Source organism: Otolemur garnettii, unplaced genomic scaffold, assembly GCF_000181295.1.
Source record: "Otolemur garnettii isolate 467f Iridium unplaced genomic scaffold, OtoGar3 scaffold00154, whole genome shotgun sequence".
Lineage (NCBI taxonomy): Eukaryota > Metazoa > Chordata > Mammalia > Primates > Galagidae > Otolemur > Otolemur garnettii.
The window spans coordinates 1176332-1193573 of NW_003852549.1; the positions used below are offsets into that span (position 1 = coordinate 1176332).

At 36.2% G+C, this 17242-nt stretch overlaps 1 protein-coding gene across 3 annotated transcripts in view; it reads right to left on the minus strand.

Moving 5' to 3' along the window:
- Positions 1–17242, minus strand: part of TRPC4 (transient receptor potential cation channel subfamily C member 4) — a 262688-nt gene that overhangs the window by 125735 nt on the left and 119711 nt on the right. For 2 of the 3 annotated variants that reach the window (XM_003799706.3, XM_012811340.1), the window contains one exon: positions 432–950. The exons of the other annotated variant lie outside the window; for it this stretch is intronic. In XM_003799706.3, coding sequence (XP_003799754.1) covers positions 432–950 — 519 coding nt within the window. The remainder of the gene's footprint in view (positions 1–431; positions 951–17242) is intronic. 3 annotated transcript variants of the gene reach the window in all.

Sequence of the window (17242 nt, forward strand, 5' to 3'; positions counted from 1 at the left end):
GGCACAGTCTCACTGTGTAACCCTGGGTAGAGGGTTGTGGTGTCATCACAGCTCACAGCAACCTCAAACTCCTGAGCTTAATCTATTCTCCTGCCTCAGCCTCCCAAGTAGCTGAGACTACAGATGCCTGCCACAATGCCAGGATATTTTTTCTATTTTTAGTAGAGACAGGGGTATTGATCTTGCTCAGGCTAGGCTTGAACTCCTGCCTTCAAGTGATCCTCTCTCCTTGGTCTACCAGAGTGCTAGGATTACAGATGTGAGCCACTACACCTGCCCCATAATTAGTAATCTGGTGAATAATAAATTTCAACCACTTAACAATACATAGAAAATGCTCTAAAACCCCAAACTGAGTTTGTGAGCAGCCATTTGCCTCACTGTGATTAAATTCTATGCCATTTTGATGGATCTAGTTTGGCAACACTCACCTCTTTCTGACGGTACTTAATTGCCAATTTTAGTCTTGCGAGATCGTTTCCACTTTGTTCTTCTATCAGACTATTGTCATCCCGATAATTAAGAATGATTTCCAGCTCCCTGGAACTTCTTGTCTGATCCAGTAGGTCCTTGGCAAATTGTTTGCACTGTCTTGACAGCTCCTCATACTCTGATTTGAATTCATTTTCCACCTTGCTCAGTTCCTGAAGCTCCCAACTTAACTGAAAGGCTGTCAGAAAAGGGTCTTCGCTTGATAGTGCAATGAGGGAGGGACTGGCCAAGGCCTTGTAGATGTTGAGTCTAGAGCGTGAGTGACGGAGGCTGTCCACATCTGAGCTGGACACACATTCCACACAGTTACACCGAACCTCGTGGGGTCGGGGCACTGAGACTCCTTTCTGAACCAAAAGTTTTATTATCTCATAATTATTCGTGTGTGCTGCCAAAATGATTGGTGTAATGTCTGGAGTAAATTCAGAGAACTGCTTATCAAGGAGTATGGGAGGCACCTAGAAAAAAGAAGAAAGCAGAGGTGATGAATATTCATTCATTTATTCCAGCCTGTGAATTTCAAAAAGCATGCTATAGCAATGAGGACAGGGTTCATAAATCCTTCCCAGGTTATTTTATTTTATTTTATTCTTTTTGCAGGAGAGATATGACAAAAAAAAATAAAAGACAAGACAAAATTGGAGAAAAAGTATCTTTCCAGTATAATGGCATATCATTCTTTCTTTAATCTGAATTATGCCATTTTGTGAAATCTTAAAATAGGTGGCTATGGAAGCCCTTTACTTGCTAAAAGCCTTTCTTGCTTTTAAATAACCCTAATTTATTTTCTAATTGACAACTTTTGCATGTCTTTCTCAGAGATGTTGACTCTAAATAATAAAGAAATACACTACAAAATAGTTAATAGTTAAACCTAAGCCCCTTTTGTGCAGTAGAAGTCTTTTAATTCCTCAGTAGGGCTTTTAAAAATATTTATCTATTTGTTTGGACTGTGTTTCATCTCATGCTTTCCTATCATTCTGGCAGCAGAAATAACTGAGAGCCAGCCTCATATGTACTTTCATCTAACTCTTTCTGGTATTATTTTCCAGATGACAAGAGCTGCTCTATTGCTAACATTATTGTTTTATCAGAAATAAACAAACATGGGATCATGTCAGCAGTATCAATTCACACCAAATCAGGTCATCCATGTTTATGCATAATTTCCTCTAGGTTCTACTCTGGGGATGGTAATGATGAATATTACAATCACTATTTAGTAACATCTGCTGAGTGCATGAACTCTCACCCTTTAACGTTCACCTTTTATAGATGTGATCCTTCAATTGGTAAGTGGAAGACCTGAGATTTGGCCTATAACTTTCTCATATTTTTAACAGAATTATATGATCAAGACAGGTTCATCTGTCTGATACCCAAGCCTATGTGGATTATACCATTCCATGGTGCCTTACCACTTGCAGTTTACTATTTATTTTTGCTGGTGCAAAGTCACAAAAGTGTTTTGAAAGGTAAAAAACTGCATAGGACAAAGTAAAAATGTGCATGTAGGAATAGCAGGAAAAAAGACGACACATGGCAAATTAAAATATGCCATGGGAACATTTCCATCCACAAATTTAATGCCGAAAAAAAAACGATGGCACATATCATCTTAAAATATGCTCCTGGAAACACATGAAGGAAACTTCAAAAGGATCTATGGGAAAATGACTACATGGTGTAAAATGATATTGGTAACGAAACTTCCATTATATTACTTTCAAATACAGGTACAGTCTTCATATGTGAATAATTAAACATGTTTTTTAATTCATCTGGCCACTGAGAATATCTATTTGCTTTATGAAAAACAATATAAAGATAAAAAGGATGACATTATCTATTTTAAAGGATATTTAAGAGATACACAATCACGTTGTACAGAAAATGGTAACAGACACTTTTCAAATGTGCTTATGAATACCAGAGGATCAAGATTGCCTGTTGACAGCACTCAGAATGGGAGAAGATATTTGCTGGTTATGTTTCCAACAAAGGTTTAATAACCAGAATCCACAAAAAACTCAAACGTATTAGCAAGAAAAAAACAAGTGATCCCATCTCAGGGTGGGCAAGGGACTTGAATAGAAATTTCTCTAAAGAAGATAGGTGCATGGCCTACAGATATATGAAAAAGTGCTCTCCATTCTTAATCATCAGAGAAATGCAAATCAAAACTACTTTGAGATACCACCTAACCCCAGTAAGATTAGCCCATATCACAAAATCCCCAAACCAGAGATGTTGGTGTGGATGTGGAGAAAAGGGAACACTTCTACACTGCTGGTGGGAGTGCAAATTAATTTGTTCCTTTTGGAAAGACATCTGGAGAACACCTAGAGAACTAAAAATAGACCTTACATTTGATCCTGCAATTCCTTTATTAGGTATATACCCAGAAGACCAAAAATCGAATTACAACAAAGATATTTGTATCAGAATTTTTATTGCATCCCAATTCATAATTGCTAGGTCATGGAAGAAGCCCAAATGCCCATCGACCCACGAATGGATCAATAAATTGTGGTATATGTACACCATGGAATACTATGCAGCCCTAAAGAAAGATGGAGACTTTATCTCCTTCATGTTTATATGGATAAGATTGGAAAATGTTCTTCTTAGCAAAGTATCTCAAGAATGGAAGAAAAAGTATCCAATGTACACAGCCCTATTTTGAAACTAATTCACAGCTTTTTATAGGAATGGCATAACCTAATTATAGCCTTAGGATGTGGGAAGGGGGGTGAGAGAGGGGAAGTGAGCGAGATGGATGGGGGAGGGAGGTGTTGAGTGGGGTCACCTGTATGGTTTATCTTACAAGGGTACAAGTGAATCTTTCTAAAAGCAGAGTATGAATGTCTTAACTCAATAACTAATATGTTAACCAGTTTGATGAGAGTATTTCAAAATGTATATGAAAACAGCATACTGTACCCCATGATTACATTAATGTACACAGTTATGCTATAAGAAATAATAAAGGAAATTTGAATGGGAAAAAAAAAAGATTGCCTGTTGAGATAGCACTGTGTGTTAACTGGAATCAATACACATTTCCTTACTTCTTTCCTTTAAAGGCAGCATTAATTAAAAATTAAGTATATATTTATTACAGAGAGGAACATTTTGGAGATTTTATCACATTATGCAGAACTGGCATGTCAGTTTAAACTCATTAATTGTTAATTTCTGGAATTTTCTACTTACTATTTCAGACCAGGATTGACCAGGAGTAACTAACATTGTGGAAACTGAAACCATAGGTAAGTGGGGTACTATTGTACTTTTTTTTGTGATAGACCTTTAGGGAATACAAAACAATATAAAGAATTTCCTATAATAAATGTATATCTGTATGGCAGATATAATTTGAAGAGTTTTCTGGATTCAGTACAATTTCACAGTAGATTTCTACACTTTTTTAAGCATTTAAGTATTTAAAATTTATCAACCATAAACTATATTTTTTGCAGAATGTTATAAGAATTTTAATATGAAGGTAACATTATTAGGTTACATGGTTTGCATTTCTAAGACAAAATTCAAGTTGAAAATTTTATTTAAAAAGTAAATATAATATGACCATACTGAAAAGCATATCTTTTTTTCCAGAAAAAGCCAGGGCAAAAGAATTAGAGAGAGATGTGGTTAAATAATTTATTAAAATATGTGAGAATGTACCAAGAATATTCTGTTTATCAGTTTGAATACACAATAAATCATCATGTATTTTAAAGTTTTTAAGATATGTGAACATATCTAATGTTATAAAGAACTTTATTTTTGAAAATAATTTTTGTGGCTCGGCGCCTGTGGCTCAAGCAGCTAAGACGCCAGCCACGTACACCTAAGGTGGTGGGTTCGAATCCCCAGCCCGGACCCGCCAAACAACAATGATGGCTGCAACCAAAAAATAGCTGGGCATTGTGGCAGGCGCCTGTGGTCCCAGCTACTTGGGAGGCGGAGGCAGGAGACTCGCTTGAGCCCAGGAGTTGGAGGTTGCTGTGAGCTGTAATGCCATGGCACTCTGCCCAGGGGGACAGCTTGAGGCTCTGTCTCAAAAAAAAAAAAAAAAAAAAAAAAAAGAAAAGAAAAGAAAATAATTTTTGAATGGAACTATTACATAGGTCCACTAATAATAAGAATTTATTGGTCAATAAATATTTTAAAATTATATAATTTTAATTATTTCAGAGCTTCTCTTACTGAAAAATGTATTCTAAATTTGACAACAACAACATTATATATTGTCTTTACAATTAATTGTCCAATCCCCAGGGGCTCATAGGTCACTAGACTTTGGAAATTCTTGGCCTTAGCTTTACACATAAGACTCAGTTGAGCAGGCAAACATTAGTCTTTATCCAGGTCTCAGAAGGCAGTTTTGGTCCTCTCCCATTCCATTAAAACAACAACAACAACAAAAACTGTAATAAAATAATTGCCTATTGTTAAGTACTAACTACATGTTACAACAATAATTACATGGTATTTGAAAATTTGAGGTTTTCTTATCCTACCATCATTAGCACATTTATTACTTTAAATTCTTCTACATAGGAAAGACTTCCCTCTTCTTTTTATTTGTGAATATTTCTATAGACCCATAAATTCTTCCTTAATTTTATTTATTATATTTTTATTGCCATAATTATTCATTTTATGCTTATTATTGAATCACAACATATGTACAGTAAAATGCACAAATACTAATATACAGATTGATGGCTTTTTAAAATGTGTGACATTTTACTTTCTTCAGCAAGTAGTAAATAGACATACAGGAAACAGCAGATTCAAATTGCTCCTTTAGAACATCTGTGCTGTCATTCTTTTCCTACCTGGCAAAGACCCTATTAAATAGTTATTTCCCACACATGATAGGTACATTGATTTTTTTCTGCATGTAGGCTATTGCCATATCCATGGGGAGAACATGAAGTTAGATTTTTGAGCTTTCCAATTAGAAACTGTATCTTGCACAACAAAGGATCAGCAAATCACAGAAGGGAAACAAAGAGAAGACTAAAGTGAACCCCTCAGGTTTTTGCTTTCAGGAACTGACCTACCTCTGGGAAGACTATCCTACTGTTCCTGCCCTCCTTCCTTTCCCACACCCTGATTTTTCCCTGGTACTTTTCCTTAGATTTCCTTTCAGAAAGTCTTAATGCTACAACCTTTCTTTCATTTGTAAGCACATGGTCTTCACGATAAGCAGAGACATAAATTTTCCAGTCCCTTTCACTAGATGGCTGGTTCAATTAGTTCATTCCAGGTATTATGTCCCAGGCTCAAAGATTTGCAGATACTCAAACAAAAAATTAAATATTCCACTAAATCCTATAACAATAAATCAAGACATATTAAATACCTTTTATTTAATCAATAAATAATTATTGAATATGAATCATGTCCAAGGCAATATATTAACTGGTAAAAATGTGGTTTTCCCTCAAAGAGCATAATACAAAATTTTCTCTCTCTTTTTTCACACATACACACACACAGTAGTACAATAATACTATACAAATTATTTTAACATAAGAACTTGGTAAATGGGCTGAGGGCTTGTGGCTTATGCCTGTGATCCTGCTACTTTGGGAGGACAGCTTGAGGTCAAGAGTTTGAGACCAAAATGAGCAACACAGTCTCTGTCTCTACAAAAAATAAAAATAAAAAATCAGCCAGGCATAGTTGCATGCACTTGTAGTTCCAGGGGTCTTGGGACTTGAGGGGTTGAAGCAGGAGGATCTCTTGAGCCCTAGAGTTTGTGGTTACAGAGAGCTTTGATGATGCTACTGCACTCTAGACAAGAAAACAGACTGGAATCTTGTCTCCCCCACCAAAAAAAAAAAAAAAAAAACTCAGTAAGTGCCCTAAGAAGAGTGTAAATTTTACAAATCCTAGAAGTTTAGAAATTATTTTTAACCAAATAGAAATAGAAAAGTACATGAGTAAATGTTTCTACCTAAGCTGGTTGGAGCTAGCAATGTAGAAAAGTTATAGAAAAAGTATGGTATCAGAAGCAAATGTGAGAGATGTATTCATAAAAAATACTTTCTTCAGGAAATGGTGTAAGTCAAGAAGAGATTAAACAATTATGAAAAACTTTAACTAGGAAAGCAGTGGGATAATTTCTAAGTATTAACATCATTCTCACATATTTTGCAAAGATAGATAGATGATAGATAGATAGATAGATAGCACACAGAAGCATAGGATAAAATATATTCAAAGCAATGACATCACAGAAAGTCCAGTCTAGATGCCCTGGGATTCCATTGAGTTCAGATTTCGGTTTCCCTAATGCTCACTTACATAGAAGGGGAAGGTGGACAGATATAAATGGAACTCAAAAGTCCAAGTCACTCCATTGCAGGAGCTTCTAAAGGCATATTGGAAAGTTCTAGCTCTGGGAAAGGACTTACAAAGAAGCCTGAAATCCACTTAGGGTCAGCGGCCCTTCTCTTTCTCTTCTTTCAGCTGGCTATGAATGAGAGTTACTAAAGGGGGCACTTCTTTGTGACCTCCTAGAGAAGGCTAGACTTTCATCTGAGACTGCTTCCTGCCAAGGGGAATTGTCTATGGGCAGAAAAAGCTGTGAGTCAGAGACTCCTGTGTGCTTAGGCATTGTCGCTGAGACATTCATCAGTTGATTATCAGCTTAACTATTCAATATTCAGAGATTCAAAGAAGTCTAAAATATAAAACATTTGATCAGAGAAACTGGACTTGCTCTCCCATTGTATGCTTTGTTTTAGAAGCAGTCTATCTTCTGTCTCCATCCCTCTCCTTTGCTTCATTCAGTATCTTCAGTAGGCAACTCTCCCTTCTTTCCTCTTGCGGTTTCATTGTTACAAGTGAAGAGAATATTTTTCTAACACGTAAAATAAATAGGTCGGCATTGATTTTGTATCTCAAGACATTACTATATTTCTTGATCATTGATCATCTAAGAGCTATGTAGTTGAGTCCCTGGGGGGTTTCAGGTATAAGACCCTGTTGTCCCCAAAGAGCGAGAGTTTGACCTCCTTCAAATGCACCAATAACTATCAAGCTGAGAGTCAAATCAAAGATACAATACACTTCCCAGTAGGTCCAAAGGAAATGAAATACCTGGGAATATATCTAACAAAATATATGAAGGATCTCTATAAAGAGACTATGAAGCCCTGAGAAAAGGAATAGTAGAAGACATTAACAAATGGAAGAACATACCATGCTCGTGGCTGGGAAGAATTAACATCATTAAAATTTCAGCACATTGTACCCCATAAATGCATTAAGGTATACATGATCTACCTCTTTATGATTTAATAAAAGAAATAAAAATAAAATAAAATGTCCATATTACCCAAGGCAATCTACAGATTTAATTCAATCCCCATCAAAACATATCATACTTTGAAGAACTTGAAAAGATGGTACTTTGATTCATATGGAACCAGAACAAGAAACCCCAAATAGCTAATATAATCTTAGGAAATAAAAATAAATCTGGAGGCATCACATTAATAGACTTCATGTTATACTACAGGTCTACAGTGAAAGTCAAAACAGCATGGTACTGGCACTAAAAATAGAGATACATATCTATGGAATAGAACAGAGAATCTAGAGATGAACCCAGCCACATATTGCCATCTGATCTTTGATAAAACCATGCACTGGGGAGAAGAATCCCTATTTAATAAATTATTCTGGGAGAACCTGTTAGCCACATGTAGAAGACTGAAATTGGACCCACACTTCTCACCACTGATGAAAAATGACTCTCTCTGGATAAAAGATTTAAATTTAAGACATGAAACAATAAAAATTCTGAAGAGAGTGTGGGGAAAATGCTTGACAATATTGGTCTGGGAAAATATTTTATGAAGAAGACCCTCATGGAAACTGCAGCAACACCAAAGATAAATAAATGGGAGATGATAAATCTTCTGCACAGCTATGGGTGCCATGACTAAAGGAGGCAGACAGCTTTTGGAATAAGACAAAGTATTTGTATGCTATGAATCTGGCAAAGGACTGATAACTAGAGTCTACAGAGAACTTAAATCAGTCAACAAGAAAAGAGCAAACAACCCATTCATAAGTAAGACTTGAACAGAAACTTCTCTGAAGATGACAGATGCATGGCCAACAAACACATGAACAAATGCTCATCGTCCCTAATCCTCAGGGAAATGCAAATCAAAACCACTCTGAGATATTACCTAACTCCAGTGAGAAAACTTACAGTCTGAAATCTGCAGATTCTGGTGTGGATGTGGAGAGAAGGGAATATTTGCATGGATGACGGGATTGCAAACTAATACACTCTCTATGGGAATGTAGTATAGAGAATCCTAAAAGAACTAAGAGTCAACCTTCCATTTGATCCCACAATCTCATTACTAGGTATCTACTCAGAAGAACAAAAAATCATTTTACTACAAGGACATTTGCACTAGAATGTTTATTGCAGCTCAGTTCATAATTGCCAAGACTTGGAAGCAAATCAAGAGCCCATCTACCCACAAATGGATTAACAAACTGTGGTAAATGTACACCACAGAGTACTATTCCACCATAAGAAAAGATGGGGACTTTCCATCTTTTATGTTTACCTGGATGGAGTTGAAATACATTCTTCTTAGTAAAGTATCACAAGAATGGGAAAAAATATATCCAATGTACTCAATAATAATATGAAACCATATATAAACAACTATATGCCCCCACAAAAGAAAAAAGCACAAGTATAGTCTAGCAAAGAGGAGAAGAGAGGTGGGAGAGAGCGAGGGAGAGGAGAGGAGAGGAGGGAGGGCAATTGGTTGGATTTCATCTAAGGTGCACTCTCTGGTGAAGGGCTCAACTACAACTTGAACTTCACCTTAGAAATGAAAACAATGTAACCTAAACATTTGTATCCTTATATTAATCTAAAATTAAAAAAATTTCCATAAAAATAAATAAAATAAATAGGTCATATTAAGTGCTCAAAATTATTATAATTTTTCTTTTTATTAAGAGACTTTTTTTCTTAAATTTTTAAAATTTTCCATTTGGTATACTTAAGGATGGATGTGACTATCATAAGCATAAACCATTGTTTTTACTTACTTAGCTAAAGTAAAAGTTGTGGCCATGAAGTAAAATTTGTGGCATTATACCCAGGCAATCATATGTACATGAAAACATATACCCACATTACTAGTAAGCAAACACAAACAATGCTTCTCAACAAACTTGTTTTTTTGGTTTTTTGTTTGTTTTTTGCAGTCCTTTTTGGCTGGGGCTGGGTTTGAACCTGCCACCCCCGTTATATAGGGCCAGCACCTTACTCCTCGAGCCACAGGCACTGCCCAAAGTGCTTTTTTTTTTTTAATTTCAAGTCATTGAATTACATATTTCTCCACAACTAAAGTGAAAAAACAACTAAAAGAAGTTACTAAAACCCAATTAAATGCCCTTGTTTCTTGTATGGTATAACTTTAAAGTTGCTTTGGCTTTTGTCTGTCCTAACTTTATGAATGAATATTTGTTCAACACTGTTTTTTCAAATTTACCATAAAATTAGTTACATCGTTAATAGATGAGTTTTTTAAATATTGTGTAGCATTAAAAATTGTAGAAAAATAACTTATAAACTGATTGTTGTTCTCAGAATTTATTTAAATGTTTCACCTTGAGTTGACTCTGCACCAATCTGAAACATATATTTTAAAGTCTAGAGTGTGATAATTCACCCAATTATAGAAATGTCTCTTTGTCACTAAAACACATTTTGAACTATTAACACTGAAGTAAAATTTTTGGAGAAATTCAAACTAAAAACCCTTCATCCAATATAAGTGTATTTATTCCTTTACATTTGAGATTTATAAAGTAGCTTATATTAACTGAATAAAGAAATTCTGGGTGGGTGTGGTTACCTGAGGTTAGCTGGGCAATATAGCAAGACCCAATCTCTAAAAAAAAAAAAAAATCCCAGTGTGGTAACATGCTACTCAAGAGGCTGAGGAAGGAGGATCACTTGAGCCCAGGAAGTCAAGGCTATGGTAAATTATAGTCATGCAGCTGCACTCTAGCTTAAGAGAATAGAATGAAACCCTGTCTTAAAAAAAAAAAAAAATTACTGATACAATATTTCACAAGGTTATATAACTAATATAACCGTTAGATTTTAAGAATAAAGAGATACATGATCTAATCTGGCTTTTATGTTAATTAGTTATATAACCTTGTGAAAATCTCTTAATATTTGTTATATAGAAAAGAATTTCCCTTGTAACATGGAATTTCTGTGATTCAAAAGTTTTTAAATATGTTAGCTGATAACACAATAATAAAAACATTTACTCACAGTCTTCAATTAGAACGTGTGGAATTCTTTAGTTTCATCTTGCTTCAGCTTCACTTTTTAAAGCTAGTATGTCAAAAACTACATTTTAAAAAGTTGACATTATAAATATCAAATAATTTATCTCTCATACACACAAACTTTTTGACTTTTCAATTCAAATCAACATAAGGAAGTTCAACTTAAAGTTATATTTTAATTTTTTAACACTAGTCATTTAGAACCTGGAAATTTTTCACACACACACACACACATATATATATGCACACACATCTATACATCCATATATACACATACAGGGGATGCTGGCACAAAAAACAAGTGATTATCCTATGAATGAATGAATGAATCAGTAGATGTATAAATGGATGAATGAATAAGTTAGGTTATGATCTTATCTAAAGGAAGTAAATGGTACTATTTTATACCCAACTGCCACCTTAAAAGACTCAACAGAATTCAGAATTCAAATTTTCACTCATGCCGAGAAGGGAACTCGGTCTCTTCTGGTCTCAGCACAGGGCTAATGATTTACCAGTATGTTCACAGCTGCTCTACAGGAGCAAAGATCTTGTCTTTCACTATTTGTGAATGGCTGAAACTTTAAATACATTAAAATTCTGATCTGGTATCTGATGAAAACTTCATCTAGAAAATAATTATAAAAAGCAGCTTAAAAGAAACTGGACACAGTTGCATACAATGGCTTTCAATCGGAAAGAAAAAGTGCAATTTCTATTTAGTTGGAAAATGGTTTATCTATTATACGGCACTGAAACAATTTTCTACCCAAAGTTAGCCTTCTATTTTACTTCATAACAATATATTTAAGATGAGGTAAATATTTAAATGTAAAAAAAATGAAAAGTAACTCAATATTTGTAAAGAAGAGTGGTTGGTTGTAGAGCTGGGGGTTGGGAGGAACTCTTACAGCAAGACTGGAAACAGAGGGTGGAAAACTACATATTTTATTATACAAATCTCGAATGGAATGGCCAAAAGCACCAGGTCTACCAGTCAGAAACCACAGAGAACGCTCCGAGGCTGGTTTAGTCATCAGAGATGATTAAAAATGGCTGACTCCTAACAAAATGTACAAAAATATAAATAAAAATACAAACAAATTTCCTTTCTACAGTACTTTTTTTTTTGCTGTCTCATCACTGTCACCGGTCTCAGTGTGGTCACCCTCTTCTTCAGCTGCCCATGTGCCTGCAGCAGCCTCAGTGTCCTCACCTTCATCTTCACCCTCTTCTCCAGCATCACCTTCTTCCTCCTCCTCTGCCTCCCCACTCCCTCTTCTTCCTCTGCCTCACTGTCAGCCTCCTGCTCCCCATTTTCCTCATCAGTGCTCCCTTTAGCAACTGCGTCTCTTCCATCTTCTGCTTCCTTGTAATGTCCTTTTCTCCTTTGGGTCCTTGGTGGCCATTCAACAGTGTTGAATCTACTGATTCATGACCATGGTTTGTTTTTCCATTTGCTTGTATCATCAGCTATGTCTTCCCTCAGTGTTCCATAGCTCTCTTAGTGGAGATCTTTCACCTCCTTTGTTAAGTATATTCCTAGGTATTGGTGCTGCTATGCCCCACTGACACCACATGCAGTAAACAGCCGGGACATGGATTAAAAGTACAGTGCTCGCAAGAGGTGGACTTCCATAGGTGCAGGGAAGCCCCAAGTAACTTCTGCCATGGCCTTTTATTGAAACAGTATATAGCAGTTGCAGGGGGCCCACATCCAAGGACCATGTGCTTAATGATTGCTATGAGCTCTTTCCCCACAGGCTCAACTCCCACCCTGTTGCACCACAAATGTTCAAAGGCCAACACCTACTTGCTAAGGAGCCACCAATCTTATCTTATTAATGCATGCAGTTGCTTGAAGGCTTGTCTCCAGGCTGCAAGACATCTCCATGCCAGCTTGGAGATTGTCTCATTCCTAACTGATGACCACTCCTATATGCCTGATGCTCAGTCTCCTACACCTAGGCATTTTACTTTCTTTGTAGGTATCATGAAGGGTATTGAGTCTTTGATTTGCCACTTAGCTTGACTGTTGTCTAAGAATGATACTGATTTGTAAAATTGATTTTGTAACCTGAGACTTTGCTGAATTTATTTGTCCATTTCAAGAGTCTCTTGGTGGAATCTTCAGGGTTTTCTAGATATAAGATCTTATCATCACCAAAAAACCCCAATAGTTTGACATTTTATTTCCCTATGTGTTACCCTTAATTTCTTTCTCATTTCTGATAGCGCTGGTTATGACTTCCAGTACTATGTTGAATAAAAGTGGTGACAGTGGGAATCCTTATGTTCTAGTTCCAGTTCTTAGTGGGAATTTTTTCAACTTTTTCCCTATTTAGTGTGATGTTGGCTATGGGTCTGTCATATATGGATTTATAATTTTGAGATATGTTCCTTCTATGCTTAATTTTTTGAGGATTTTTATCATGAAAGAATGCTGAATTTTGTTGAATACCATCCTTGCATCTCTGGGATGAAGCCCACTTGACCATGGTAGATTATTTATTTATTTATTTATTTATTTTGGTGTGCTATTGAATTGGGTTTGCTGGTATTTTATTGAAGTTTTTGTATCTATATTCATAAGGGATATTGGTTTTTAGTTTTATTGTTTTGTTGTGTCCTGTTCTGGCTTTGGTATCAAGGTGATACTGGCTTCATAGAATGAGTTGAAGAGAATTCCTTCCTTCTTGATGTCATGGAATAATTTCTGAAATGTGGGTCCCAACTTTAAATCAAAAATAGAAAAGAAATAATAAAGATGTCGGAGGGAGGAGCAAGATGGTAGCTGATTAATAGCTTCCTTGCAACTGGGCACAGTGAGACTGGGGAGAGAAGACTCCAGGCATCTCTGGCTGGTGGTATCTGCCCAGAAACACCTCCTTGGGGACACAGGGAGTCAGAGAGAGACTTCTGTACCCCATGAGGAGGACAAAAGTAGTGGAGAACTGGAAAGTGGTTGTGTGTATTTGTTCAGTCTAATCCTGCCAGCAGCTGTAAGCCCAGCAGTAGTGAGATTGCAAACTGGAAAGGCCTTACCTGTGAGTTGTTTTGTTGTTTTTTGGACTTGGCACTCAGTTGAACTACTACCTTGGGAGAACTTGAGCACGAGTGTGGAGGACTTTAAGCATTGTCTAGGGCCCCAGATTGAGCCACTGAGCCAGATAGAGCTAATATTGTTTGGCTGTGGGCCATGAGGAGCCATTGTGGGAGAAACTGCCCCAGCAAATTCCGCCCTTAGGATTGCAGAGCAAGGATCAAGCAGGAGACCTTGGGCAAGTAATCTAGTGATTGAGCAGCCTAAAGGTGGGGAATGAGATGCCTTACAGCCTTGGCCCGCAGGGGCATAGAGTGAGACCAGTTTTCAGGAGAGATCCCCAGAGACAAGTGCTTTCCTGGGAAAGCCTATGCTTAGCCAAGGTTAGCAGCTTAAATTGCCTTTTAAGCAGGATGAGGAGAGATTTAGGGTCTCCATCCTGTGGGGTTTGAAAAATCAACAGAGGCCTCCAGTCTCCATCTTGTATAGCTGTATTAGCATTGTGATTAACATCTCATACCCCAGAAGATCACCTGTTGCCCAGACAATATTCAGCAAGATATATATACTGCTTTTTTAAAATTGCAACATTTACCCTCTACATTTTTCTTTTTTTTTCTTTCTTTATTTTTCTAGTTTAAATATAAATTTCCATTGTTGCCTTCTTTAACAATTAGAACTTCATTTTTGCTAGTGTTTCTACCCTTATTATTTTGTTTTTCACTCAATTTTATCCCATAAAATTTTCTCTTTGCTTGTTTTGGTTTGATTTATAGCATTTTTGTTTTTCCTCTCTACTTGGTGGAGGTCGGATACTGTGTCTGAACAGACTAGCAAAGAGCTGCTGACCTCAAGGGAACTACCCAACCTGGCACCCCCAGAGATTGGGGGCTTTTAAGGTTGGGTCAAAGCACACTACTATACATCTATATTGCTCTTATCTCCCTCTTTATTATGTGCCTCTCTTCTTTTTGCCAATATTCCCTTTTACTCACACCCTCTCTTTTCTCTTATTTCTTTTTTTGTTGTTTTTTTCTCTTTGCCTTCTTGCTCTTCAATCTTCTCATCATTCTGGTCCTGTACCAAAAGGACTTATCAAAACCCTAGTCCAGAGGCATGGTAAGTTAAAGAGTAAAAGGAAGTTAAAGGAAAATTAGGGCAAGGAAACAGATAAAAGAAAACAGTCATGAGGAAGAATCAACAAAAAAATACTGGCAACATGAAAAACCGGTCCAGAGCAACCCCTCCCAACCCTGACCATGGAACCTAACTTCCACAATGATGCAAAAGATAAAAATAAACAATGGACTCTCACAAAATATGATGAATAGAACACTACCACACTTATCAATTATCTCAATAAATGTTAATGGCTTAACTTCCTCACTGAAGAGGCATAGATTAGCTGACTGGATTAAAAAACAAACCATCCATTTGCTGTCTGAAGGAAGCCCATCTAGCTATAAAAGACAAATTAAAACTCTGAGTTAAGATTGGAAGACAATTTTTCAGGCAAACAGAATTCAGGAGAAAAGAAGAGTTGTAATCTTATTTTCAGATACATGTGGATTTAAAGCAGCTAAAGTAAAAAAGACAATATGGTCACTTTATATTGGTCAAGGGAAAAATACAACAAGAAGACATTTCAATTCTAAATATTTATGCACCCAACTTAAATGCTCCCAGATTCTTGAAACAGACTTTACTCAGTCTGAGCAATATGGTAGCCTACAATACCATAATAACAGGGGACTTTAACACTCCTCTTACCGAGCTGGACAGATACTCTAAACAGAAGTTAAACAAAGATATAAGAAATTTAAATGAACCCTCAGAACAACTGTGCTTGATAGATACATATAGAACATGCCATCCCAAAGATAAAGAATATACATTCTCATCATCCCATGGAACATTCTCCAAAATTGATCATATCCTAGGACACAAAAAAAACCTCAACAGAATCAAAAGAATTGAAATTTTACTTTGTATCTTCTCAGATCACAAGGCACTAAAGGTGGAACTCAACTTCAACAGAAATGTGAAACTCCACACAAAGGCATGGAAATTAAACTCTTCTGTTGAATGACAGTTGGGTGCAGAAAGAAATAAAGAGGAAATCATTAACTTCCTTGAGCATAACAACAATGAAGACACAAGCTACCAAAACCTGTGGGATACTGAAAAAGCAATTCTGAGAAGAAAATTTATTGCTTTAGATGCCTACATAAATAACCAGAAAGAGAATGCATCAACAAACTCACAAACCATCTCATGGAATTGGAAGAAGAACAATATAAGCCTAAACACAGCAGAAGAAAAGAAATATCCAAAATTAAATCAGAGATCAGTGAAATTGAAAACAAAAGAATCATTCAGACAATTAATGAAACAAGGAGTTGGTTTCTTGAAAAAATAAATAAAATAGATAAATCTTTGGTCAGACCAACTAGAAATAGAAAAGTAAAATCTCTAGTAATCTCAATCATAAATGATAAAGGGGAACTAACAACTGATGCCACAGAGATACAAGAGATAATCTCTGAATATTACCAGAAATTCTATGCCCAGAAATTTGACAATGTGAAGGAAATGGATCAATATTTGGAATCACACCCTTCCCCAGACTTAGCCAGGAAGAAATAGATCTCCTGAAAAGACCGATTTTAAGCACTGAGATTATAGAAATAATAAAAAATCTTCCAACAAAAAAATGCCCTGGTCCAGATGGCTTCATACCAGAATTCTATCAAACCTTCAAGGAAGAGCTTATTCCCATGCTGCAGAAATTATACCAAAAAATTGAGGAAGAAGAAATCTTCCCCAACCTATTCTATGAAGCAAACATCACCCTGATACCAAAACCAGGAAAAGACTCACCTGAAAAGGAGAATTTCAGATCAAGTGGGTTTCATCCCAGGTATGCAAGGCTATTTTAACACACACAAGTCCATAAACATTATCTACTGTATTAACAGAAGCAAAAACAAAGACCATATGATCCTCTCAATAGATGTAAAAAGCATCTGATAAAATCCAGTATCTTTTTCTAATTAGAACATGAAGAGTATAGGCATACATGGCACATTTCTTAAACTGATTGAAGCTATCTATGACAAACACACAGCTAATATTTTACTGAATGGAGTAAAACTGAAAGCTTTTCCTCTTAGAACTAGAACCAGACAAGGTTGTCCTCTGTCACCATTACTATTCAACATAGTGCAAGAAGTTCTAGCTAATACAATTAGACAAGACAAGGAAATAAAGGGCATCCAAATGGGAGCAGAGGAGGTCAAACTCTCCCTCTTTGCTAATGATGTGACTGTATAC